Genomic DNA, 26,553 nt, shown 5'->3' with positions numbered 1-26,553 from the left:
GCAACCTTTAGCAGTGAATCTCTTTCTGCTTTTGTCTAATGACTATGTGTTAGCTTGTTCCAAGAGCTTCCACTGGCATCTCAGGGCCAACTCGACAGCAGGGGGCCGGTTACTATAACAACTGACAGCTCTCGTGAATTCTGAAAGGCCCCTGAGTAGCCATTTGGGAAACAGTTATTGAGCAAAAAGTTGCCTGGGATCGGCAGCATTAGCTGCCATGTGACCCAGATCTCCCAGCACAGGCACATGGAGAAAGAAAAGAGGTGACCACCTCCAGGAACAGTTAGGGACCTCAAAAGACTCCCTTCCCCCATCCCTTTCAGCATCTCAGAGCAAGATAGTTTAACACCACGGTGTCATCAAAAACTCAAACCCTCTGAGGCAAGCCATATTTTGGCACCACAAAATGTGCTTGAGCTCTCCCCAATGGCTTGACACATTGTCAGGCTTTGAAAAGCTGAATTGTAAAAATTATTCCTAATGATTAAAAAGTCTTGAAATATGGCCATAGATATGGTTCCAAAAAGAAAAGAATGGCACACTCACCACTTAAAAAAAAAAAAAAAAAGATGCCAGAATACCTGTGGTCCAGTAAATGGTCTGTTGGTAGAAAAGATGGTGATCACTCAAACCCACCAAAAATAATGACTTGGAAGCTCAGAGTTTTCCAGACTAGACAAAGCTTTATATAAACCTACCTTTTGATTCTCACTCTGTCCCTCAGCATAAGAGGACACTGAGCAACTAGGACTGACCCAGTGCCTTTGTACATGTAGAATCTTTCAGAAAAGAATCTGATTCTACCCATAACAGTGGACTTTGCTTTGCATAAAGGAAGGGCAGTTTAGCAGAGTTTGCCCTAAGAAACAATGAATGTGCCATGATCCAGTGCTTCTGGGTCATCTGCTACACAGTGACCTCTGCCTGGAGCACTTCTCCTTTTACTTTACTTTACTTTTTTTTTTTTTTTTTTTTTTTTGAGATGCAGTTTTGCTCTATTGCCCAGGCTGGAGTGCAGTGGCGTGATCTTGGCTCACTGCATCCTCCGATTTTAAGCAATTCTCTGCTCAGCCTCCCGAGTAGCTGGGATTACAGGTACCCACCACCATGCCCGGCTAATTGTTTTTGTATTTTTAGTAGAGACAGGGTTTCACCATTTTGGCCAGGCTGATCTTGAACTCCTGACCTTGTGATCCACCCGCTTTGGCCTCCCAAAGTGCTGGGATTACCGGCATGAGCCACTGTGACTAGCCTCCTTTTTCTTTGTTTTGTTAAAAATACAGCCCAAACATTCTCTCCTCCGAGAAATCCTTCTTGGCTCCCTCTCCTTCTCACTTAACCCTGGCTGTGGTCAGAATCCCTCCCAGATCAAGTTTCCTTGATCACTATTGCAACCCAGGGGAATGCAAATTTAACCACCCACAGGGGCCAAATAGGCAGGGAACAGTGGGGAGGGCAGAGACTGGCAAACTGGCAAGGGAGAGCCTCTCAAAAATGGCCACCATGGCGCCATCCAGCCACCAACGACACAAAGGAATCTGAGAACAATGTTGCTAAATTGTCCAGTTTATCACAAGAAGCCAGACAACTCGGGTTTTTTGTCACATCCTTCTATTTTCTAAATAATTCAAGATTTTATAAAAACATGTCAGCTAAATAAAACTGGTCTGGAGACCACCAGTTTTCGACTCTATTTGGGATTACCTTAGTTTACCTGCTTCTCTCTTCCTCTAAGGTATGAGTCCCTTAAATGCAGGAACTCTGTTCCCTCAATTGCTTTCCAGTGCCTGGAACTAACTAGATGCTTAAGAAATGTTGAATGAACTAACAAAGGAGTAACTAGGCCAGCCATAAAGGGTCTTAGGTCAACAAAAAACCCAAAATGCTAAGTCTGAGAAATTCAAAAACTTACAAGCTGTATGATCCTGGACAAGTCATTCCCCCTTCTGGAAACTGTTTCCTCTCTTGGGACAAGGATGATGTAATCCCTGATGCCTTGCCTACCACACATGGCTGCTGGAGGATTAAATAACATAAGGTGTTCTTTGTATTCAGCCATTATTGCTGGTTAACAGGGGTGTTTCCCCTTTCCTACGTCTTCACAGTTACCTGCATGGGAGGAGTCATTCTTATGACACCTGTCTCCTTTGTGACTTTGTTGGGGTGAAAAAGGGACAAATACCTATACCAAAATACAGTCATCATCAAGTAGACCTGGAAGTGTTGGCTGCTAGAGCAGATGGGTGAAGAGCACGTGCCTGGGCTCACAGCAGCTCTGGTGTCATTGTTGCTTCTGTGGCAGTACAGGAGGGATCTGCGTTCCAGTGAGGCACATGTGGTCAGTCATCCCTCAAGCAAGAGAGGGGTGTTACCACATGCCACTCTCGACTCTCGCATGCATCTGTTTGTTTGCCTGAGCCTCCATTATGCCAACACAAATCCCCCACACATTTGCGGTTTGCATCCCTTCATATTTATTACACTCTGTCTCCCACTGAACATCCAGGGAAGAAAAAAAATTGCAATGTCAACAAAACTCACTTGTTTTCATGAACAGCATTCTTAATGAGGAGGCACCAACACATGGCAAAATTTCTGAAAATCTAAAGATGGGACTTACAGTAAAAGAGAGACCTTTTCGTATTTGCATATGTGGCTAAATTGGTGTTGACCGATTTACCACAGAATTTATAGATGGCTCGGTCATGTGCTGAAGTGAATCTACCAGATCAGAGTGTGAAATCCTTCTCATACCAAATTTTAACAAACCTGGGTCAGATGTTACAATTCCCACTTAGAGAGTATCCAGTTTTCTGTTCCAGAATCAGAAGTTAGCTCTGCCCTATCTGAATTTGAGAAGTAAAGCTGCTCTATACTTTTGGAAAGTCTTTTTCGAGGCTAGAATTATGGTCAATAAGATATTAAACATTTCATATCAAGAAAACTAGCAATGATCAGCTTGGACTGAGACAGACCAAATAGGTTATATTATTCAACATCAAAATCTTCTCAAATGATGGAGATGTAACTGAGTGAATACCACTAGTCAGCTTCCAGAACACCTGAAAATATAATTGGTTTCTGAAGTTTTCTTCCACATGATTTTGGCAAATCAAAAACAAAGAATGATTTCTGTCTAGCCTTACAAACCCGTTTGCTCCCACCATGTCCAGCAGTGGAGACATCCCCCTTTTTGTGTGTCTTTTTGACACACAAACATGCACTATAACAGTAGGCTGTGGAGGGCAATATATGCCACCAGGCATGCTACTCCTCCTCTGGACAAGATAACGTACTGGTTAACACAGTGGGCTATGAAATCACATTGTCACGGTTCAAATCCATGATCCACCAAAAATTAACACTGTGACTTGGGTATGTCACATGATCTTACTAAGCCTCTGTTTTCTGATCTGCAAAATGAACATAACAATACTAATTATTTCCCAGGATTCGTATACTAATTAGGTGGGGGTGTAATCTGCTGAGCACATGTTTAGTATGGTACATAGTCATAAAAGGTTCTTTGCTTGGCCAGGCGTGGTGGCTCACGCCTGTAATCCCAGCACTTTGGGAGACGGAGGCAGGTGGATCACCTGAGGTCAGGAGTTTGAGACCAGCCTGGCCAACATGGCAAAATCCATCTCTACTAAAAATACAAAAATTGGCTGGGCGTGGTGGTGGGTACCTGTAATCCCAGCTATGCGAGAGGCTGAGGCAGGAGAATCGCTTGAACCCAGGAGGCAGAGGTGCAGTGAGCTGAGATCATGCCATTGCACTACAGCCTGGGTGACAAAAGTGAAACTCCATCTCAAAAAGAAAAAAAGGTTTTTTGCTTAAGAACCTTTAGATATACAAAACCTTTTCAGATACACAAAGCTATTTCAGGGGTGAGATATTGCTCATCAGAGCAATCAGAACTACCTTCTACGCAACACCCCTCGGGATTACAGAAAAAAAAAACCCAAAAATATCTTTGTAATACTCACAATTCTAAGCAGACAGAAATGTCTAGCTTGTAATAGCTATGCCATTCTATAGCACAACTAATAAATAGGTTGTACCCCCAGCACACTGACTGGACACTGGGCACATAGCTCCTCTCCCAGCATTAACCTCAAATTATGTAAATCAAAAAGAAACCTTCCAAAAATTTTCCTCTTCTCTCTGAGTGGCAGCAGCTGTGCTGCTCCAAGTCTTTTCAGGAATGTCAGCACATTAGTGCCATATAAACAGCTTGTCTTGGTAAGGCCAGGGATGCGGAGCTCTTGGAATGCAATATCTGACTGTTGCAATTCAAAAGGTATGTTTTACTACCATCTTAAAGTAGTAAGACCAAAATGGTACACTTCGAAAACTTTTGAATTGATTTCTTTTCCCTTATTTCCAATAGCTCTGAACCACTGCATGGTTGATATGGATTGCAATATTTATAAGGCACACAATAGGGTCCCATTAAAGCTGTAACTGTTAGTTGATTTTATTTTTATTACCCGCCTCACAACCCTGCCCCTTGTCCAAAATCACTTTGCGTACATTTCTTCCTAGTTTTATAGCAACTTCTGTGTTATTACAGATTCTGGTTCCTGCCACTCTTCAAAGCAGACCTTTGCAAGGGACATTCAAGGGAGAACTATAGCATCCTACCTGAAACATCTCAGCTAAAAACATCTTAGAATAAATGTCTCCCCACTGACCCTTGTTGCTGCCTATAAAAACACTGCTCAAATAGTCCCTGATGAGACTGATGTCTGAGGTCTCTCAGACATACAGGTATCTGAGGTTTCTGCTCGTGGTTTTTAGTTTCAGCCAAATTTTAAGTACAGTCTAATGGCTGCTCTCCAAAGTTCTCCCTTTCAGGAAACATACCTAGCTCAATGATGCCAATGGGTTTAAATATTTAAGAATACTGTGGCAGTATTCTTAACAAATACCCATGTGTTCCCCCTACCTCATCTGTGTCCTTGGGGCTGTGTGACCATCTGTGGCCAGTGGTGAATGAAGGAGTGAAGGGTTACACTTCTAGGCCAAGCCGTTGAGAGCTCGGTGCCTCTCAACTTCTATATCCCTGCTACACCAATTTGGGAGATATGTGTTCCAGAAAGAGAAACCACTAGTGGAGGAAGGCTGCTCAACCCTGTCAGACTCATGTGGGTGAGAAATAAACCTTAGTGTGTTATTAAGCCTCTGGGGTGCTGGGGTATGTCTGCTGCAACAGCAATGAAGCTTACTCTAATACAGCCAACCTGGAATTAATGAGGCTGGCCACTGGGCTTCAGAGTCGTTTCCTGGGGTTGGGGGTGGGCATGGGGTCATGTCTTTAACCCAGTTATTTAGGAATGTCCTCCTCTGGAATTGCCTTTAAGGCCTATTAGGAGCATCACCCAAACCAATTTCATTAACATTATAGTCACCCCTTTCCTTTTTTGGCCCAAAGTGGTTCTGCTCAGTTGGTTAACCTACATTTATGCTATATTTAGCTCCAAACAGATGAGTTTTATCTATTTCTAGGATAAATACTTTGCACAACTGAGATCCTTCAAAAGAATGAACTCTAGAAAGAAATTCCAAAAGTTATTTTCAAGCATGTTGTATGCAATGGACATATTGGAAACTGTGTACAGCTATACAATGTGATGACATTTAAAGGACAAAATTCATTTAGATCTGTACATTTGATTTTCTTTATTAAAAAAAAAACAACTTCATTTGGGGCATACCAGGACCCAAGTTATATTTTCCATTTTTCCCTAAAGTCAGATCTGGTATAACACTACAACTAATGCCTGCACATGCACCACGTGCCAGGCACTAGGACAAGCATGTTCCACAGCTTGCACTGAATCCTCACGTGAACTTGTGGCCCATTTCTTAACTACATGTTGCAGATGAGGAAACTGAAGTTGGTGGAGAAGCCTTTGTCTAAGGCAGTGTGTCTCGACCTGTTTTTCATTGGCACCTCCTCTAAGGGGCCCTTTTAGACTCTTTTCCCCCCTAATTGCCCAGTGCCAATTTTAATACCATGAATGCACAATGCTATTTTTATATATGTAAATCTGTGCTTTATACACAAAATAAGTTTATAAAAATCTCCCCAAAACAAATTCACACCTTGAGAGATGATAGCACTGCTGGTATGAACACACGTTCCACAGCTGCACAGATAAGACAGTGTGGTGGAGTGTGGCTCCAAATCCAGGCTACATGACTATAGGCCCATGTTACAGTCTCTAGACACAGTAGTGTTTCTTTATGATCTTGCCCTCCTGCAGTTTTGGCTCCTTAAATACCTTCCCATCATCCTCGGGATATGGCACATCTCCCTTCGATGAGGCCCTCATGGTCTGGCCCTTGCTGTCCCCACACTCTGCTCCAACAACACTGAGCCACATGTATCTGCTTGCAGTAGGCCAGGCTTTTCCTCCCCAGCCTCATTCTTTCACCCTCTTCACCTGGCTGACAGCTGCTTGTGCTTCAAGCTTGGCCCAGGTCCTCCAGGGAGCTTTCCCTGACCTCAACCTCCATTCCAAGTTGGGTTGAAGCCCTTCCTATATGCTGTTATAGCAACTTGGATTTACCCTTCTCCAAATACTCCCCATACTCTATTATATTTATTCGTCTGCCTCTTCCAATAGACTGTGAGGGCCAAGGGACCTCATCTCTAACTCTCTAGGCCCACCAGGATGCATGGCAGGAACTCTGTAAGCATTGCATAAATAACAGGAAGCTGAAAATGGCTCCAGTGCACATGCAATAGAAACAGCTTTATAATTTTTTAAGTAACAGAATACCTAGCTGAACCTTCTACTCACTTTTTTAGGTCTTGATGGTCCTTTGGATAACCATCCCTTGTTCGGCTTCAGTCCAAGGTTTTGATGGCAGTGACACTGATCCTACTTCTAGGCTCCAGCGTTAAATATAAGACCTAGGCCTGACAAGAGTGTTCCATCCTTTTGACCACCAAATGACTCCAGGGTAAGGATAAATGATATAAGTCAATAATAAGAGATGCCATGTTGGGACTTAAGTGGAACTATTAGAGGAGAAATATTCCCTTTCCACTGGGGTGGAGGCATATCAGTCTAACATGGCCAGAGGCTGCTCTGTGGAAACAGGCAGAGGGCCTGCCTAAGCGAGAAGACCACACAGAGAGCAGATCCCAGAGACTGAGGGCAAGGGAAACACACAGACCAAACCAGCCAAGTCCTCATGTTCCATCTTACAAATCCAGCCAGGCCCAATGCTCCTGAACTTCTCAATTCCATGAATCAAACTTTTTTTTTTTTTCTTGAGCTTAAGGCATTTTGAAATGGATTTTTGTCAACTGCAACAGAAAAGGGTTCTGAGCAACACAGTGGGTGATGATATTGTCAACTATTTGGCCCACAGCAGGCTTTCAACAAATGTGAGTTCTCATTCTCTTCCTTGGTCAAAGAATGTGGGTCAAAAAGAAAGGACAGTGATAGTACCTACCATACAGCTCTGTTGTGAGAATCACATGAGATGGTGCCACCCAAGTGCTTGGCACAGTGCCTGGCACTCAAAAAGGACTCACTGAACATTAGCACTAACACCACTGTACAGTGGGAGACTTGGAAGAGACAGAATTCAGAGACCTTGAGTGTAGTTTTCCACTATTTCATGAACCTATTACGTTGTAGTATCAACAACTCGGAGAAAACACACTCAAAAATCAGAATAACTACAAAGGACCAGTCCTTGGTTGTGGTAGAAAATGCTGCCACAGTGAGCAGGTTTGAACCTCCCGGTGCCAGGCCTGCCTCCTGAAGAAATGATCCAGGTGGTTTTGATCTGCCTCAATGCTCTACTTATGACAAGTCTGTTTGCCAATCATCCAGTCTTACTGTGCCTCAAAAGGCAGAAGAGAAGCACTGTTGTTCTAGCTAAAAAGTGCATTGCCAAAGGGAAACAAACGTCTCCTCTGTATTTACCAGTTTTCTATGTGAGCCCCCCAATGCTTCCTTCTTTCGCATTAATAATTTTTAAAAAGTTGGACAGAAAAAAGGTCCTTGTCCCCTCTAGGCTGTATGCTTAGCCAACTCATTCCTCCTAATAATTTAATTTTACTTTCCTTGCTCTGTAAGAATTTTCTTCTTCACACTCATTTTTTGTGCTACTGGGATTAGGAATCTGGTAAAAGCTCAAGTCCAGACTCTGTTGGATGAAGTTTAAAGCTCTGGTTACTTTAAATGAAGCTTTTGAAGAAATATATGCATACATGTATAATAAACATCATAAAAACATTTCAGACAGGAAATATTAAGATATTATTCAATTCATATTTTCCATTTGGACTCACTGAGTTTTTCAGAAGTATAAACAGTTGTCATTCTCTAAAGGGAAAATACATCTTGAATGGAAGGATTTTAAAGCTGTTACTTTAACCCTTCCCTATAAGAAACCTGAAGTAAATACTCATGTTTTGGCCGGCTGGGTATTGATGCCTGTTTGGCCCCATGGCCCTTCTTGGTCGCAGTGATCCATTTAGGGGTGGGTAGAGGATCCAAGGTGGGCCAGTCAGAAACAATCCGGAGGGTTTTGCTAGAATTGCTGGGTACAAGGTGTTTGTTTATGCTGTGGCAGCTGTGGGACTTCTCTGCTCCCCTATGGTGACAGCCTGAGGCTAAAACCAAACAGTGCTGACTGAGCAGAGCCATGAGACAGGCATGCTGACCTTGTTAACCTCACCTGATTAGTTAAACTCACACTAGGAGGCCTCCAATTTACCAATGGGCTTCAAACATATTTGCACAACACTTTTTCCTGGAGAAGGGATGACATGGAGGTGAGTCTGGTGTTCCTATGCTCACCCCAAAATACAACATACTTCATAATCTTGCTGGTCTGCAACACTAAAGGGCTTATGGTTACCGTCAGACGCCTGAGGAAACCTGAGATGACCTCCTTCCTTATTCTTCTGTTCCAGCCAATTAGGAACAGACCCAATCTGCCAGCAGTGTTGCTCCCACCTTCAAATAGATGTCTACACAATGAATTATCACCACCTACACCGCTACCCTCATCTGAGACACAATCGTGTCCTTCTTGAACTAGTCCAGTGGTCTCCCCAATGGTCTCTGTTTCTGCCCCCGCTCCTCTTCAGTCTGTATTCAACACAGCAGCCAAGTAGTCTTGAAGTTAAATCACAACATTCTTCTGTACCAAACCCTACTCATCTTCGAGTGAAAGGCAGTGCATTAACAATGGCCCACAAGACTGTGCAGCATGACCCGATCCTGCTCTACCCTGTTTCTTTCTGATACCCTTTTCTGCCACCTTACCCCTGTACTCGTGTCTCAGCCCCACTGACCTCTGGCTGTTCCTGGTACACACCAGGCATGCCCTTGCCTCAGGGCCTTTGCATGTGCTGTTTCCTCTACTTGGAACTTGCCCCAGGTGGAGCCCATTTGGTTCCCTCCTCCTTTAGGTCCTTGCTCAGGTATCATCTCCTTGACCACTCTAAACACTCCTGCTAGGCCCCCATGGGCCCCTCCCCTTTCCAGATTTAGTTTTCTCCATTATCCAGTTACCACCATCTTAGAAATTCATGTTTTAGTTATTTGCATTGTTTATTGCCTGCCTCCTCCACTAAAATGTAAGCTCCATGATAGTAAGGATTCTTATCTGTTTTGCTCACTTTTTCAGAAATCACTTGTGCCTACAAGACTGGCACACATTATGGGCTCAAAATTGAGTGAATGGAAAGAAGGGAGGGAGAGATGAAAATATGACACTTGTTTCTCACTGGTGAAGCCTGTCAGATAAAGGGCAGAAGCCTTCTACATCAGTCTGAGAGGTGAAGGCACCCAGGCCAACTGAGTGGGCTTGACGGAGTTGCTCAGCTGAACTGGCTGAGATGGTCCGGCTGAAAAAACACAACTTCTAAAGAGAGGCTGCAACCTGGCTTCCCATGGGAAGCAGTGAGAATCCGGTTAGCTTACAATCTGCCATTTTAATCTTAACATGTATTAAATACCACATAATATGCTAAATTTTTCTTATAGCCCAATTTAATTTTCAGTGAAAGACCATGAAAAAAAATTCTAAGGTAAAGAGGAGTTGTGTGACTACAACAAAGTAAAGCATCATCTCAGAAAAACTGCAAATGCTATGACTTGTTAACTCATTTTGCTGGTTCTGAAACTAACATTCAAAGTGGACATGGGATTTGGATCTATCTAGCAAGTAGCAGGCCTGGGATTTGAACTTGGATCTCCTTGGTTCTCAAACAAAAACCTCTTTGGTACTAAATCCCAGAAGCTCACCATAAGTGCCTTGACCTCCAAAGTGGATCTGGCCCTGCCATCGTCTAACAGAGACAAAAGGGTCTCCCAGGTGGCAAGACCAGAAACACTTAAGCTACCTCACCTTCCTGAATGTAGAGGCCGTGGGATTCCCCTCCCATGAGCAAAACCTGGCCAGCATCTGGCCCCCACTATGCTGTAGGTGCTGCCTGGCTTACCTCCAGTAAACGAGCACAGCAATGAGAAGGATGAGGCACACGAAGGTCAAGGCTGATACCACAATCAGAGGGATGATCCACTCCATTCTCCCTGGAGCAGGGCGGCTTATCATTCCAGAGGTGTTTTTTTCCGCTGCCAAGAGAAATCATCCCAGTTAGAGGACAGAGGTTAGTGGATGTGGGAGCCAGAATGTGATGCAGGCTTCTGTTCCAGTTTTGTGTGGTTTCTGGAGAAATGGGCCACTTGCTCTGGGCTGCCCCATGACAGGAGGGGCAATCTGCAGCCCTCACCATCTCCTGCCCCATCCCAACCCACACAGGGCCTCTTCTGTGGGCTGCATTCTGTAATTGGCAGTTATATGGACTTACAGATAGAGTTGAAGGTGTTTTTAGACAGCCGTACAGAAGACACAGACATTCCAGCCTTACCCCAAGAACATGACCGACCCAGAAGAGCCTTTGAATGTGCTGAGGACATGTGCTCAAGTCTCAAAGAAGCAAGGGTGGAATGGCTGTCCAAGAGTCTCTCAGGTTCTCTAGTACAAGGGCAGGAGGGCTGGCATGAGGGGTTTCACTAGGATAACTAGAACTGGCTGTGACTATGACGACCATCTATTCTTTGCTGCTCAGCATCCCTTACTCCTTCCTGTAGGAACAACTACATCCCGATTCTGCTTTGGGAAACCACCTTTCCCTAACAGATATAGTCATGGTGGGACAATCATTGGAGTGTGCGGCTCCCTGCTCTGGTCAACGATGTAGCACTCAAGCCAGGACAATTATGTCTTGCCCTAGAATCTCACCACTGACTCTAAGACTGAACAACAGCACATCCCAGCAGGAGCACCTAGGTGCTTTTGTCCGCGGGCTCCTACCATCCAGATCCCCAGAGATCCTGTTTTTCCTAAAATGCTTCTCTAGTTTGTCCTTTGATCCTGTCATCTACCCCAGATCCTTCCAAAAGCTCCTATTTTCTTTCCTGAAGACAGGAAGCCATACCACACCCTATTCCCAGAGCACGTCTGTAACTAGCAGCCACAATCTAGAGGTTAGCAGGAAAAGCTTGCCAAATAGTTCAGGATTCTCGCTGGTCCGCCAATACCTGTTAACCAGGCAGCTCCTTCCTCCACCTCTCCAGGCCCTGAATATCTTCAGAAGTCCCCGGGAGCCTCAGCAGAAGATCCTATCTTCCCTTCCACTGTGGAGAAGATGCCTGGAACATGCCAGGTGGCCCAAATGAAGCCCCGGTTGGGATGCTGGGGCTGGGAAGAGCACAGGTACACAGAGGCAAGCAGCGAAAAAGCAAAGGTCGTCTGTGACCACAGGGAGAAGCCCCTTAAAAAAATCTAATACTGGCTGCAGGCTGACTCGAGCCAGCAAGGATTTCTCCTGCACTGCAAAAACGAGGCCAGCGTTCAGCCAGCCCGGAGTGTCCCTCTGCAGGATGGACTAAATGCAGAGCTAATCAGGTTGAGTTTCCAGGTGAGAGAAGGTAGGCTGAGTAGGGAAGAAAGAATTGGCTGTGGGAGCAGATTTTTACAGGCGAGACTCCCGAGTCAGGAAGAAGTGTGTTATGATGCGTTTCACTGGATTTCCTCTAATGCATTTTGTGTTGACTACCTCCTTTGTTTCAGGCACAGGCCTGTGACGCAGGTAGGACCTGATGTATCCCCAGCTCACAGGTAGAAGAAGACAGAGTCAAGTAGGTGCAGCACACTCTGATTAAAAACCACCACAGAGCACTTTGCCATTTATAAAGTGCCTTCCTAGCTGTGCCTGTCCATTTTCTTAACCCTCTGCTCCATTTTTTCATTAGATAGGATAGATTCTTACCAAGCCCCTACTATGCACAGGCCTGGTGCAAGAGGATGGGGACACAGCAGTACATCAGACAGTAGCACTGCTGTGCCCATGGGGAAGAATCTTAAATGGGGAGACACGGGCACAACCACAAGTAATAATACAATGAATGTGGCACCAGGGGATGCACAGGGGGCCATAGAGGAATAGCTCTCCAAGCCCAGGTCTCCATGAGTTCCCCAACGAAGGCAAGTGTTGAAGGATGAAGGGGAGTTAGTTAGGCAGAGAGTTGGGGAAGAAGGGTGTTCTGGACGGAGACCATCAAATCAGTGGGAGTACAAGAATGAGAGGGAAGGGGACCTAGATGGGGAATTGGAAGGCAGATGAAGCCAGGGCCTTTTAGGCTAAAATAAAGAAACTGATTTTAGTCCTAAGGGCAGTAGATACTACTGCAGGGTTTTAAGCTGAAGCAGACAAAGATCAGGCATGCCTTCTCTCCATCAACATAATGCTTTTATTGCAAAGCTCTGGTGGCTGGCCAGAGAAACCAGAGTTGCAAATAAGAATTTTGTTGGGCCCCCAGAAGGGGGCAGCCCAGCCAGGTAATTATCTGGCTGGTGGTGGGGGGATCTCAAAGACTTGGAAGTCCTGTTAATGGAAAACAATGTTGGGAGGGTTGACGCTATAGGCCACATGTTCAGTTAAAATCAGTATCCACTCTGGGAAGCCTTTGGGTACACGAGGGACTCTCAGAGTCTTATTCTTCTCCTCGCTCCTTACAGAACAGGATTCTTGCCTATGCTGCTACAAAGAATGAAAACTCCATGTCCTATTCATCCCAAACCACAGAAAGGAACTCTTGGCCAAAATAGTCCCTCACACTTATATCCCTCAACAATCACTGGCAATACCACCTCTGTGGTATTTCTATCATTTTTTTTTTTTTTTCTTTTTTGAAACAGGGTCTCACTCTGTCACCCAGGCTGGAGTGCATGATCTCGGCTCACTGCAACCTCCGCCTCCCAGGCTCAAGCGATCCTCCCACTGTAGCCCTCCAAGTACCTGGAACTACAGGCATGCGCCACCACACCCAGCCAATTTTTGTATTTTTAGTAGAGACAAGGTTTCACCATGTTGCCCAGGCTGCCCTCGAACTCCTGACCTCAAGTGATCCTTCCACCTCAGCCTCCCAAAGTGCTGGGATTATAGGCGTGAGCCACCACGCCTGGCATATTTCAGCCATTCTAAAACCAGTGAAAAGTGACCACTCCAGAATTTCTTGGCCTTGGGAAGGGGTTAGGGAGTGACCATCTGGTTGTGTGGATCAGTGGCATGTTATATAGTCCCTGAAGCCACAGGGGCATCTCTCTCTTGGTGATGTCTGTCCCCCTCTCCTCCTCTACAGGGTGAGTGTTCAGTTTTCACTGGATTCTGAGAGGGGTCCAGGACCCAGAAAAAGTGAGAACCAACAGCATAGAGAATAAAGGTCCAGAAGACAAGGCTCTTGAGTCACAGCCCAGGTCAGAACTGGTCTCAAACTTGATTTCCACAATGGGGTCATTTCTCCCTCTAACATTTCGTGAAAGTGTGTAATAATTGGCCGGGGGACAGGGTTGGAGGGGGGATTCCGGTAGGGGGTTGGAGCCTATCTGAAATCCCACTGTGGACAGTCTCCAAATGGCAGTTTCTATGGAGGAGCTCTCAGGTTGGCAATAACTTGTAGTGTCAGTGAGAGACTTGAGGAAGTTTTTCTGACAAGTTTCACTCTGACCTTGACTAATGGCAAGCAGTTTCATTGGATTGGGTCTTTTACATAAAAACCAAGCAAAAATAAGAGTGTGACTGAATTTCCATGTGGGGCATGATAAAGTTGATTTCATTTTCAAATTCACAGTACTGCTTTGTCTTCCTGGTGCCAGGAACCTAGAATTGGATTCCGTCTCCAGGTGATGAAGTGAAATCTGCTCCTGTCACTTTCCTAAGTAGCCCCTCATGGCCCCCAGGATACCCCTGAGTGGGGAAAGCTAGGCTCTTTAGGAGCAGGGCCTTCCATCCCCAAACCAGCATCATCTCCTGCTGTTCCAGCTACACTCACCCAGTCAGTGACCATGCTGGGCCATGGTCCCACCTCTCTGTCTTTGCCCCTCCCATTCCTACTGTAGGGAGTACCTTTCCTTTCCTGATGCCAGAATTCATCTTATTGATCCTTCGGATCCTGGTTCAAATGCTGCCTTCTCTGTGAGGCTTCCAGAAGCTGCCAGTTTGCACTATCTCTTAAGGGCAGAGCAGAGACTATAGGTTCAAATCCTGGTTCTGCCATTTTCTGTGTAACTTTTAACCAATAACTTAAACCAGTTTGGGCATGGAGTTCTTCATCTATAAAATGGGATAAAAAGAGCCTACTTCATAGGACTGTTGGGGAATTCAATGAGAAGGTACATGTAAGCACCTAGAGGTGTGCCTGGCATCAAGCAAATGCCAAGTACCACCACCACCATCATCATCTTGTGTTACTCTTACTGCACACATCACACTCAATTATAATTGCTCTTTTGTGACTCTAGGTCTCCAAAGGCAGGGCTGATTTCCATCTATGTATGGAAGAACAGTTACAAAGCTCTGCCTCCTACTAGCTTTGCAACTTTGGGCAACTGACCTAACCTCGCTGTGCCTCAGTCTCCTCCTCTGTAAATGGAAGTAATAATGTTGCATACGGCATTGTGGTGGGATGAAGATTGAGTTTTGCATACAAAACACTTAGAATGTTGCCTGGCACCTGTTTAATGTTAACTATTGTGATAATTGTCATCACCACCACCCCAACTTTGGCAACACCATCACCAGCCACCATCCTAGCAGCAGCATCATTATCATCACCACCACTCTCTTCCTCAGCACCCTCACACCATAGCAGGAGATGGTGAATGCACACTGGTGTTTGCTGAATCTGACTCCTGTCTGTAACATCTGAGTGTATAAGTGGCAGTCATACAGAACTTCAGATGTGCTGGGTATCAGCACAAAGGGCTGCCTATGATGAGATTGCTGATAAAGAGCTAGAATCTCAGTTTGCCCTGAGACTAGACTGTATCATACTTCTTTTCTTCCCTTTTTTTTTTGGTAGAGACACTTTCTTGATATGTTGCCCAGGCTGGTCTCAAACTTCTGGGCTCAAGGGATTCTCCTGCCTCAACCCCCACTGAAAGTGCTGGGATTATTGGTATGAGCCACTGTGCATGGCCCCTGTACTTCTTGCTGTGTCCTTCAGAAGAAATACCTGTCCTGCTCCCTGACTCAATTTGTGGCCCTAATAAAACAGCAAGCTGCTAGGACTACTAGAACACATAAAGTGTGGCACTGAGTATACACCCATCTCATAATATGCCCTCAGACACCGACAATCCATGAGGCTAAAATTCCCCAAGCCTAGGCCTCCAGAGACCAGAACATGCCGTAGGCCTTTCAGTACAACCACAGCAGCATGCCGCAAGGTGGCAATTCTGCACCCCAGACTCAGGCAGACCTCAGTACAAATTCTGACTTAGGCCTTTCCAGCTATGTGGCTTTGGGTAAATGACTGCCCATCTCTGAGTGTCTGTTCACTCCTGTATCAAAGGGAGACAAATGATAACACTCACCTCTTGGGAGTCCTGAGGATGAAAAAAGATCGTCTGTGTGAAAACACACTGTGTAAGTTATGGCTACATAACGTATAGGACCAAATGCAAAATGAAATCATGGGGCCCATTCAAAAGTTATTAAAGAGTTTTGAGAAGGTGACAGTAGAGTATGAGAGAGTATGAAGGCAAGCATAGGCCCTTCTGAGCACAGGCTGCCTGCTTATGAAGGTGCTCTGGATCAGTCAGGCACCAAGCACAGTGCCTGACACAGAGGGGGTGCCCAAGAAATGTTCATTCTTTTCTTTCCTTCAATGGAGCCAAGCAACAATGCTGACAGTATAGTAACACTAGACACTCCCATCTGTCAGGAGCAGCACACTTTTATGCAGAGCTTTGCTGGTGATCTAGCTGCCTCCTGAAGGGTCCAGCGGAACTGAGCTGCCCAGCTACTGGGGGTTTGCTTCCCTCCATGATGCCTAAATTGTGACACCAAGATAAGGACAGGACCTCTGGGTTAACAGAGCTCCTCCTCACCTCCATCTCTCGTTCATCCAGATGATGTAGTTTTCCCAGAAGGACTAGCCCTTCGATTCCTACCTGACATGGGTTATGAACTGGCTACTCTGGTTTGACACCCCTTCCCAGTAATTATTTTTTAATTGGAAGGTAGCTACCAACATTTAATAAGCAAAGAAATTCAGATAAAAATCAGCAATGGTAGCTTCCACTGGAAATGTTCAAGGTTGGCAACAAAAGCCTGAATTCCTACATGGCAAACGTCAGTTGGAATCAAGCAGCACACTCCCTTTAGACAGGGTATGTCTCACTGGTTTGCCACAGTTGTCACTACTCCTTAATGTCACACCAGACCAGCTTTCCTCACCCCCAGCTCCCATTGTCAGCTCACTCTGGCCAGCCTAGTTTCAGTTTGCAAGATGGCACTCTGACCCAGTGAGTCTGCAGAACAACACTAACTCAGGTCTTTTTTAAAAAGGCCTCAAAATCAAAAGTAAAAATCATGGTTTAATAAACTTACCACGATCCTGATACCACTAACCTGGCTCAAGAGAAGAGGCTCTTTCTGTACAAAGCAGCTTTTTCCAATTCTGTTTATTTTTGAAGAGATTTTATTTTTAGGCCAATTAGAAACTAACCATGCTGTTGCTCTGCCCATATAACATAGTCCATTCTCAGTGCATTTGGATCTGTGTAGAAGATGACAATGGGGAAAGGAGTATCAACTGATGTCCAGTACTCCCCCAGTGGATGTGATGTGCAGGTGAACAGCTACTCAGAGGGTGATGTGAGGCCAGCTAGAGCCCAGACTCAAAGAATGAGCCTGCTCCCGAAATGTCTTCCCCGTGAAACTTGGAGCAAAATGCTAATGAACCCTCTCTGAGCATATGCAGGAGGAAGGTAAGGTTAACAACCTCCCCACAGCCTTTCTTTCTCTCGGTCTTTATTTCAGCACCCAGCAGAATCTGAGTAAAGTGCCTCCATTCTGCTTTTTAAAAAAAATAAAAAAAAAAAAAAAAAAGAAAAGAAAAACAGTTTTCAGTGGCATATGTCATCACTGAATTAATGCTGTTTGCCTTTTACTGGCTTGGCTCTCATCCCAGTAGAAGCAAATAAAAACGGAGTACAATGTACTATAAATGCTACCGGCAGCAATACATCAGATGGACCCATCTGAAATGCCTCCTACCCTCCAGTAAGGGCTCAACTTCTGCTACAGGACAAGAACCCCTCTGGTGTCAAGACTAAAACTAGCTTGGATCCAAGAGGCCTCTATCAGGAGTAGGGAAGAGCAAGATTCTTTAATTTGCAAGGAAGATAAAGAGAAGGACGATCTGCATACTCATAAATTTATAGCCTGTTTCCATTGTGGGGAATTTCACCATATTTGTTCTGAACCATACCACTCATTAAAAACCTCCCAATATCTGTGAATTAAGGTGGCTGCTTAAAAAAAAAAAGTGGTAAAAAACACATAACACAAAATTTACCATTTATAAGTGTCCCATTCAGTGATGTTGAGTATATTTACACTGTTGTGCAACTGATCTCCAGAACTTTTTCCTCTTGCAAAACAGAAACTCAATATCCATTAAACAACTCCCCATTTCTCCTTTCATCAGCCTCTGGCAACCACCATTCTATTTTGTTTCTTTGAGTTTGACTATGCTAGGTATCTTAGATAGGTGGAATTCGTCTTTTTGTGACTGGCTCATTGCACTTAGCATAATGTCCTCAAGGTTCATCCATGTTGTAGCATGTGACAGGATTTCGTTCCTTTTAAAGGCTGAGTAGTGATTTCACTGTATGTACTCTATGCCACATTTTGTTTCTCCATTCACCCATTGATGAACACTTGGGCTGCTTCCACCTCTTGGCTATTGTCGATGATGTTGCCATGGACATGGGTCTACAAATATCTCTTTGAGATCCTGCTTTCAATCCTTTGGCCACAGAGTTAACCCATCAACAACATAGGTGTTAGGGGTGCTAATCCCTGAATAGTCAGAAATTCATGTATAACTTTTGAGTCTCCAAAAACTTTCCTGCTAATAGCCTACTGTTGACTGGAAGCCTCACTAATAACATAAATAGTCAATTAACACATATTTGTACATTATTTGTATTATATGCTATATTCTTACAATAAAGTAAGCTAGAAAAAAGAAAATGCTATAAAGAAAATTGTAAGGAAGAGAAAATATTTATATTTACTATTCATTAAGTGGAAGTGGGTCATCATAAAGGTCTTCATTCCCATCATCTTCACTTTGAGTAGGCTGATGAGGGGAGAATGAGGAGGGGTTGGTCTTGCTCTCTCAGGAGTGGCAGAGACAGATGAAAACTCATGTATAAGTGGATACAAGCAGTTCAAGACTGTTTTTCAAGGATCAACTGTATATCCAGAAGCAGAATTGCTAAATCATATGATAATTCTGTTTTTACTTTTTTAAGGAACTATCATACTATTTTCCACAGTGGCTGCACATTTTACATTCCCACCAACAGTGCACAAAGGGTTCCCTTCTTTCCACATTTCTGCCAACACTTATTTTCTATATTTTTGATAGAAACCATTCTAACAGGTGTGAAATGATAAGGTGGCTGCTGTTTTTACAGGGCCACAAAATTGGCCTTTTATTTTTCTGGAGCCCTGACGTTACCCAAACCACTGCTGCAGAGAAATGATTGTTCATCAGTTACAAATAAATATGTTCTCCTGCAACAGGACACTGGCTCTGTGTTAACACGTGTGGGCAGGATTAGAGCATCATTCGTTTCCATTTATATCACTGCCAAGAGTTCCTGTGAATAAGTGCTCCCTTACCATTTCACGCAGAGCTTAATTCACCAGACTCAAACAATCAAAATGATGGTCTGTCATCTCTATTTCAATTAGGTGTTGGGAAAGTGGGGAGGCATTTGATAAATCCTAATTTAATTCCAAGCCCCTAAAAGATGGCAAGTCCTATCCTACCAGACCGCCACCACTGACAGTTGGTTGCAAAAGTACGTGGTTTTGAAATCAGTCACAGACAGAAGCTGTACACCAATCTTACACCAACTATGCCACCTGCTGCAACCTGAATTCTTGACTCCAACCTCTCTGGAAATCTAACTGTTCTTGGTGGGGTCTGGTTTTCCATAGCATGAGATTTACCATCTGTCTTAATTCAAAGATTGTTCAGTAGGCAATAGAAACTCCAAGGACCCAGATACTTTCTGAGAAGAAACTAAACCGTACTGGCAGCTGAGTAGCCCCTTCAGCCTACCCTGAGCTCATTCCCGTGGACATGCCAGGAAGATGACAGATCAGGACGGGGGTGGGCAGAATTATAAAGAAAACACTTCTCTAGAAAGAAACCTGATCAGCAAAACTAGCCCTGGCTGAAAACTACTTCTGATAGTCCGTACAAGTGCCGGATACAACTAATTTTAAATAAACCATGCTGTACTGCTCCCAATCCCTAGACAGCTGGGTACTGCAGTCATGGTTTCTGCCCAATCTGCATGAACCTGTACTGGTACTTTGTCTTTAAATTACTACTCTATTTGTCCTCAAATAAACTTCTTCAAAAAGGAAACTTTACATGAATACTATAAATCAGGGGTTCTCGGCCTTGGCATTAATGACATTTTTGACCAGATGGTTCCTTGTTGTGGAGCTGTCCTGTGCACCATATGACGTTTAGCAACAGCCCTGGCCTCTACCCACGAGACACCAAGTAGCACCCCAGTGCCAGTTATGACAACTACAAATGTCTCCAGATGCTCCCAAATATTCCTAGGGAGAAGGACAGAATTGCCTCCGGTTGAGAACCACTGTCACAAATGGAAAGTTGGTCTCTTTTTAAAGGCACACATTAAAATATTCACTTAACAATTAATACTGCATCTGAAATCATCTGGCATTGCTAATTCTGGGAACCGGTGCCAAAGCCAGCACCACGTGGGGAGGATCCCCCAGGATTACAGAGTTAGAGCCCATGTTTGGGCTTTGTCTTGCCACGGGCCGTGTGGTTCTGGGCACGTTCCTTCATCTGAGCCTCCTTCCCTCACCGGCATGACGGCAACAAAGCATGACATTCATGGGAGTACTCTAGGATCAGTGACATACTCAGCTGGCCTTCTGCACAGGCAGAGCTAGCACAAATGTTCACTGGTGATGCTGTTATTATTTCTGTAATTAAAGGTTTTCACATTGGGTTCCTTAGTGCTTGAGAGTTCCAAAGAGGTGCCTCATGGTTTGCCCAAAGGAGCAGAGTGGCTGCAGCTTTGCACCCTCCACTCTGTCTCAAAGCAGAACAGTAGCCCAGAGCCACTGCCCAGCTGTGTCCACTCTTAGCTCATGGGCCATGCAAATGCAGGCCAGGGGATGGATGTGGCCTGCTGGCTGTGGTATGCCGACCCCTGAAGTGGACTGTCCCCTTGGCACCTGACTCAGGGTTGAGCCAGAAGAGGCAGTTAGTAAACCTTCAGCACTGAGTGTTCACACACTGGGGTTCTGAGCAAGATTCAATCTGAAAAAAGGGTTTCCCTAATTTAAGGAAACAAAAATGGAGAATCCCAGCACCAAATGATGAATTTGTAGATGATGCCCACTCTGAAATGTGTTTGTAGGGTATGCTGTACTGCACAGTGCCCCCAAGAACATTTCATTGCATTAACTGGCTTCTGGGTTCAGGCTGCGGCTCCTGAGGGTGGGACCACATGCTGGATTTCCATGTAGCAGACATCCAGCTGAGGGTTTTGCACTAAAGAAACGCTAGGAAAAAGCCTGGTGAGAGGGAGGGAGTACACATAGGCCTTCAAGCCTTCTGAAAGGCTTCCAGGGAAGTTGAAACTCTAGCAATCAACACTCTAGTAGAGGTTGAGCACCAGCGGTTCCTACTTGGCCCAGGGATGGGTTTAGTTTGGCCTACATTTTTAAAAAGGAGAAACTGTTTTAAAAATGTGAGCTTACTTGAAAGTTGGGTGGTTCTGCACAAAAACCTGGATTTCTGGCTCATCAGGCAGTCTCACTGGCAGCAATCTGTGGGAGCTGAGTGAGTTGGCCCTCTTTAGAAAGGTCATGTGCTCTTTAATTTGCTGTAGTCCTTACCACTCCCTAATGTCTAACACCTGGTCCTTGTTTCTCATCAACCAGTATTAACTGGTTTCTGTAGGTGTCTGGGTTTGCCACTTCTTCTATAGAAGGATTCCTTTCTTCTTCCCTGCGAGATAATATATTAAAGCCAGTACTCACAGGACTTAAAAAGATGTTATGAAACACCAAAGGAATTTAAACAAGCCTTTTGGAGACACTCATAAAAATATAACAGTGTGTAACTTTACACATTATCACTCTTTTCAGAGACCAGGTATTGATTAAAGTAATTGTTTTTTCTTAATATGAAGAAAAAATAAATGTGGAACAGATTTAAAGCAAATGTACACACAAAGTCCTTAAAATAAATCACTAACATTGAAATGATGGTGATTTCATTAAAAAATAAATACCATACTGGAGAAGGCAGACAGAACAAAGGACAGGGTGAATGGAAGTGAAGCAAGACCTTAAGGATCATTGACTGACGTGGGGTTTGCTTGTTTTACCCTCAGGTCACTCACATCCTTTACTAATCGACAGGCACATGCATATTTCTGCGTAAACCAGGGATTGGCAAATGACAGATTGTGCACCATATCAGACCAACTGCCTGTTTCTGCAAACAAAGTTTTAATTGAAATACTATCACATCCTCTCAGCTGTGTATTGTCTATGGTGGCTTTTGTGCTACAAGGCAGAATTAAGTAGCCGCAACAGAGACCTGTGGCCTGCAAAACTGAAAAATATTTACTCTCTGGCCCCTAGCTGAAAAAGTTTGCTTATCTCTGCCTTAAACAATCATCACCACCATTTTTAGATTTGAATTGCTTGAAATTCTGAAGGAAGTTTTTTTAGCTTTCAGAAGAAGTGGACCTTCTTACTGAGCTGAAGGTGATAAGGGAAAGCTCTGATTTACCAGTGTTGAGTTTCAGGAGGAGGTCTTTTTTTTTTTTTTTTTTTTTTTTGGAGACAGTCTTGCTCTGTCATACAGGCTGCAGTGCAGTGGCGTGATCCTCTCACTGCATCCTCTGCCTTCCAGGTGGAAGTGATCTCCCACCTCAGCCTCCTAAGTGGCTGGACTACAGGCATAAGCCACTATGCCCTACTAATTGTTGTATTTTTTCTAGAGACGCAGTTTCACCATGTTGCCCAGGCTGATCATGAACTTCTGGACTTAAGCGATCCACCCTCCTTGGCCTCCCAAAGTCCTGGGACTACAGGAGTGAGCCACGGCACCTGGCCATCTGGAGGTCATTTTTAATGGCAGCTACTTGGGGACCAATAGCTTTAATGTCCACAGACGAGAGCAAAGGAAAAGGCTATGGGGGGCCTCCTCACAGTCACCATCATTGTGTGGCAACTGGCCTGCTGACAGCTCCTATTTGTCAGTGACAGCGAGGGGGTCTCCACAGCCACACCACCTTCGGCATTAAGCATGATCATTAGCTCCACTTGGCAAATGAGTACACGGGACTAAGACTCACCTGAGGACCCCGAGTGGATAAGGGACAGAGCCGACTGGGTTGATCTGACTCCCAAAGCCACTCTGCCAAGATTGTAGATGTTCTCAGATTTCTGTAGGGTGGAAGCTGAGGACCAACACACCTCATACCTGGAGTAGGGAGCCCCCAAAGTTTACCATCCGTTTCTTCTCCCCTGTCTCTGGAATCTGGAACCTGACTCCAATGGCAAGAACTCATTTCTACTTACCTGGGGTGGTCCCAGTCCCTGCCTCTCTCCCATCTCTCAAACTGTAAATACTCCCAGCCTAAACTCTCAGCAGCCATATTTTTCAGGAATGTGGTCAAACAAATGTCTAAGAGGAGCAGGCTGAGAATGCTACTTTGCCAGAGTCCATAGTCCAGAGGCTGAACACTCAAGCTTGAAAATCAATTCCAAGTCCACCACCTGTCTTTGTAGAAAACACACTGGTCCAAGCCACCATTACTACTGCCTCCTAAATGGTCTTCTATCATCCATTACTGCCTTCCTATATCATCATGCAGAGGCCTGAGTGGTCTTTCAAAAAATCAATCAAGTAATGCTGCAGCTGAAATCTACCAGTGGTGGCTCATTTCTAGTAGAACGAAATCCTCAGCGTGGTCAATGAGTACCTTTCCAGAGCACCTCCATCAATCTCTAAATCCATCCCCCTTCTCTCCCCCTCTCTCTGGTCTAACCACACTGGCCTGATAGCTCCTCAACTAATCCAAATTAATTCCCCACTGTAAGGTCCCTGGACCTGCTGTTCCTGCAGCTCAGAATTCCCCTCCCTGGATCTTTGCATGGCTAGCTCCTTCCTACCACTTGGATCTCTGCTCAGAGGTCATCCTTGACCACTCAAAGCTACTGTCCCTCCACTCCCCAACCGCAGCAATTAAGGTTACTTAAGGGTATGTATTTGTTTACTGGCATATTCTCAAGCTCCCCTACCAGAACGCAAACCCCAAGAGAAGAAAAGTCTGTGTTGACCTATGTTCTACTCCCAAAGCCTAGCTTGGTGCCTCTTATACAGTGGGCATTCCATACATGTTTCTTCAGTATCTTCAAATGCAAGAAATTCAACTTTTTCAAAGTAATTTCTAGAGGGAATGTCACTGTTCATACAGAAACAGCTTCCCAAGTGGCCCCATATTTCCTTCACTCAGTTCCACAAAAGGCTACTCTGCACCTTTCCCCAAATCACAGCAAAAGGGAGCAATACCCACAGGAGACCTCCACTTCAAAAAATTAGTTCATACTAGCTTTAAGAGGAAAGTAATTCAAAACATGAAAATTTATTCTAAGTTGTATCTTAACATACGAGATCTCAGCTTTAGATGAATTTTAATGTTTACAAGTGCAAAAGCAAATAAATATTTACCAGTTGCTTTTTTTTTTTTGCACTCTTATAACTCCACAACAGCTTAGACGCAAAAAAAATTGTTGCTAAACATCTTGTAGTCTGGCAAAATGAAGAATTTCTTATTAAGAAAAGCCCTCACAACAATAACAACTCCTCATGCTTATGGCTCCCTTGCAGAAACTATCAGGATGGTTCATTAAGATTTGAGCATATGATAGAGCAACAGAATTGCCACCAGGAGGGGTAAGATGAGGATCTCATGCCTTGGCCTCACTGTCTATACACTGGCTCATTCCCACAGCAATGGGAGCTCTGGGGAGAGAGGGCCGTATTTCTTGGGCAAGGACCATGGGCTCTCCCCAAGCTGAAGCCTTTCATTCTGTAGATTTCCATGAACATGTCACTTATCCAGAGTGGCCTTTCTTAGTTAAGGTAGGCCCCTATCCTCTCCGTAATTCTCTTGGACAGCATCCTGTTTATTTCTTCTATTACCATTTCACAGTTGAAAACTTCAGTTAGCTAGCTTTTCCAGGTTGCCAGTTAACCATCTAGCTTGCCGATTAACCACCATCTAGCTTGCTGGCTTTCTAATGTTCCTGTTACCTCACTTCAGGCACGCGCTCCAGCTAGCTGCTGTCATCTGTCTGCCTTCCCCTTTAAACTTTCTAGTCAGGGACCAGGCTCCCCTGGGACAGCACCCTGCCCAGTCCCTGGCAGCAAACTAGCCATTTATAGATACATTATATAATGAATATGGAATGAAATCTTAATAAATAAACGTCTTAAGATCGATGGCTTTTTTAATTCATTTATATCATTGCCTGGTTGAAGTCCCTTGAGTTATTCTGAGGCAAGAAAACAAACATCAAAGAAAGACTTTCTCCAGCATAAGAGAGTAGGCTTTTGGAGTAAATAGGGACACACATTCACACATTCACACATGCGCACCTTTCCTATGATGGACATACATAGTTCTAAGCATATGAAGTACTTTCTGAAGCTTCACCTTCTACTCTCAATTTTGTGAAAAAGGGTATGACTGTTCACAGCAGCAGAAACCCTCAAAGAGGACCTGCGCCACTTACCTGGATTAACAGTGATAAATCTGGTGTCTTCAGAAAATCGGTCCCCGTGGGACACAGGCTTTTTAGATGGCATTTCGGGCCTCTTGGAATCACTCCCTGCATACTGCTCCTCTGTGGCGGTGGGGGGCACTTTGGTGGAGGTGACCGCATCGGGGTCCGGGCCTTGGCCGGCATCCCTCCTTCCGCCTGTCTGGTCTGTGGGGATGGCAGTGTGGTCCTGCTCATGCCCAGGTATAGTATGATGTCTCCCCTCGGCAGTCCTGTTGGGAGACGAGGGTGTGGGGCTGGGCTCCGTCTGGTTCCGCTCCTCGGCAGCGTGGGTCACCCCACTCTTCTCCTTCTTTTCGGAGTCCTTCTCTCCATCCTCCTCGTGCTCCCGCTCCCCATCCTCACTCTCACTTTTCTCATCCTTCTCTCCTTCCTCCGTGCCCTCGCTGTCCTTGGTTGGTGATGAATCACCATCTGGCCCTGGAGAAGCCAAGGCCTCTGTGGTGGCGAGGACTGGCCTAGCCGCCTGCTTGCTGGCTGAGGCGGCTGTCGGGAGGCGTGTGGGCCACACGGTGCTGGGGAAAGAGGAGATGCCACCACCGCTGAACCCCAGGCCGGCGAGGAGCGTGCTGGTGACCACCGAGGCCACTGTGGCCTGGCTGCCACTGGAGGAGGGGCCCATCCCAGTTGCCATGGAAACAAATGAGAATGGGATGCCAGAGGACGTCCAGGTAGAAGACCCCGAGCTGATGGGGGCCATGTCGGCTGAAGAGGCAGGAGACGCGGTAGGCTGGGAAGGATTACCCGGCAAGGGTGGAAAAGAGGCAAAAGAAGAAAAAGCAGAGAAGCATTAGTAATTAACATTGGGAATGAGGCCCTAGTTGTCATCCTCTGAGGATTTTACTCATCTATGCTATGGAGTTTTCCAGTGTATGGCATAAAGTTGACATTAGGTGGTCCATGGGTAATCAACTTTTATTTTAATGGTTTTACAATAATTGTGAACATGTGAAAAAACATAACTAGTGAATCAGACTCAGCTTTTCACTGATACTACCCAAGATGAGGCTGAGTGCCAAAAAAAGTGAGTAGTGTTAAAGCTGACTTACACAACAAAGAAGTCATGA

At 44.9% G+C, this 26,553-nt stretch overlaps 1 protein-coding gene across 3 annotated transcripts in view; it reads right to left on the bottom strand.

Annotated features, from left to right (window-relative positions):
- PTPRG (protein tyrosine phosphatase receptor type G) overlaps positions 1 to 26,553 on the bottom strand; it is a 744,286-nt gene that overhangs the window by 68,380 nt on the left and 649,353 nt on the right. For all 3 annotated transcript variants that reach the window (XM_010357825.2, XM_010357826.2, XM_030927161.1), the window contains exons 12-13: positions 25,439 to 26,216; positions 10,484 to 10,616 (exon numbers count right to left, since the gene is read on the bottom strand). In XM_010357825.2, coding sequence (XP_010356127.2) covers positions 10,484 to 10,616; positions 25,439 to 26,216 — 911 coding nt within the window. The remainder of the gene's footprint in view (positions 1 to 10,483; positions 10,617 to 25,438; positions 26,217 to 26,553) is intronic.

The sequence above is a fragment of the Rhinopithecus roxellana genome, chromosome 1, assembly GCF_007565055.1.
Source record: "Rhinopithecus roxellana isolate Shanxi Qingling chromosome 1, ASM756505v1, whole genome shotgun sequence".
NCBI classification, from domain to species: Eukaryota; Metazoa; Chordata; class Mammalia; order Primates; family Cercopithecidae; genus Rhinopithecus; species Rhinopithecus roxellana.
Note: the sequence above shows the minus strand (reverse complement) of the source record. Positions and strands in the feature narration are given on the sequence as shown.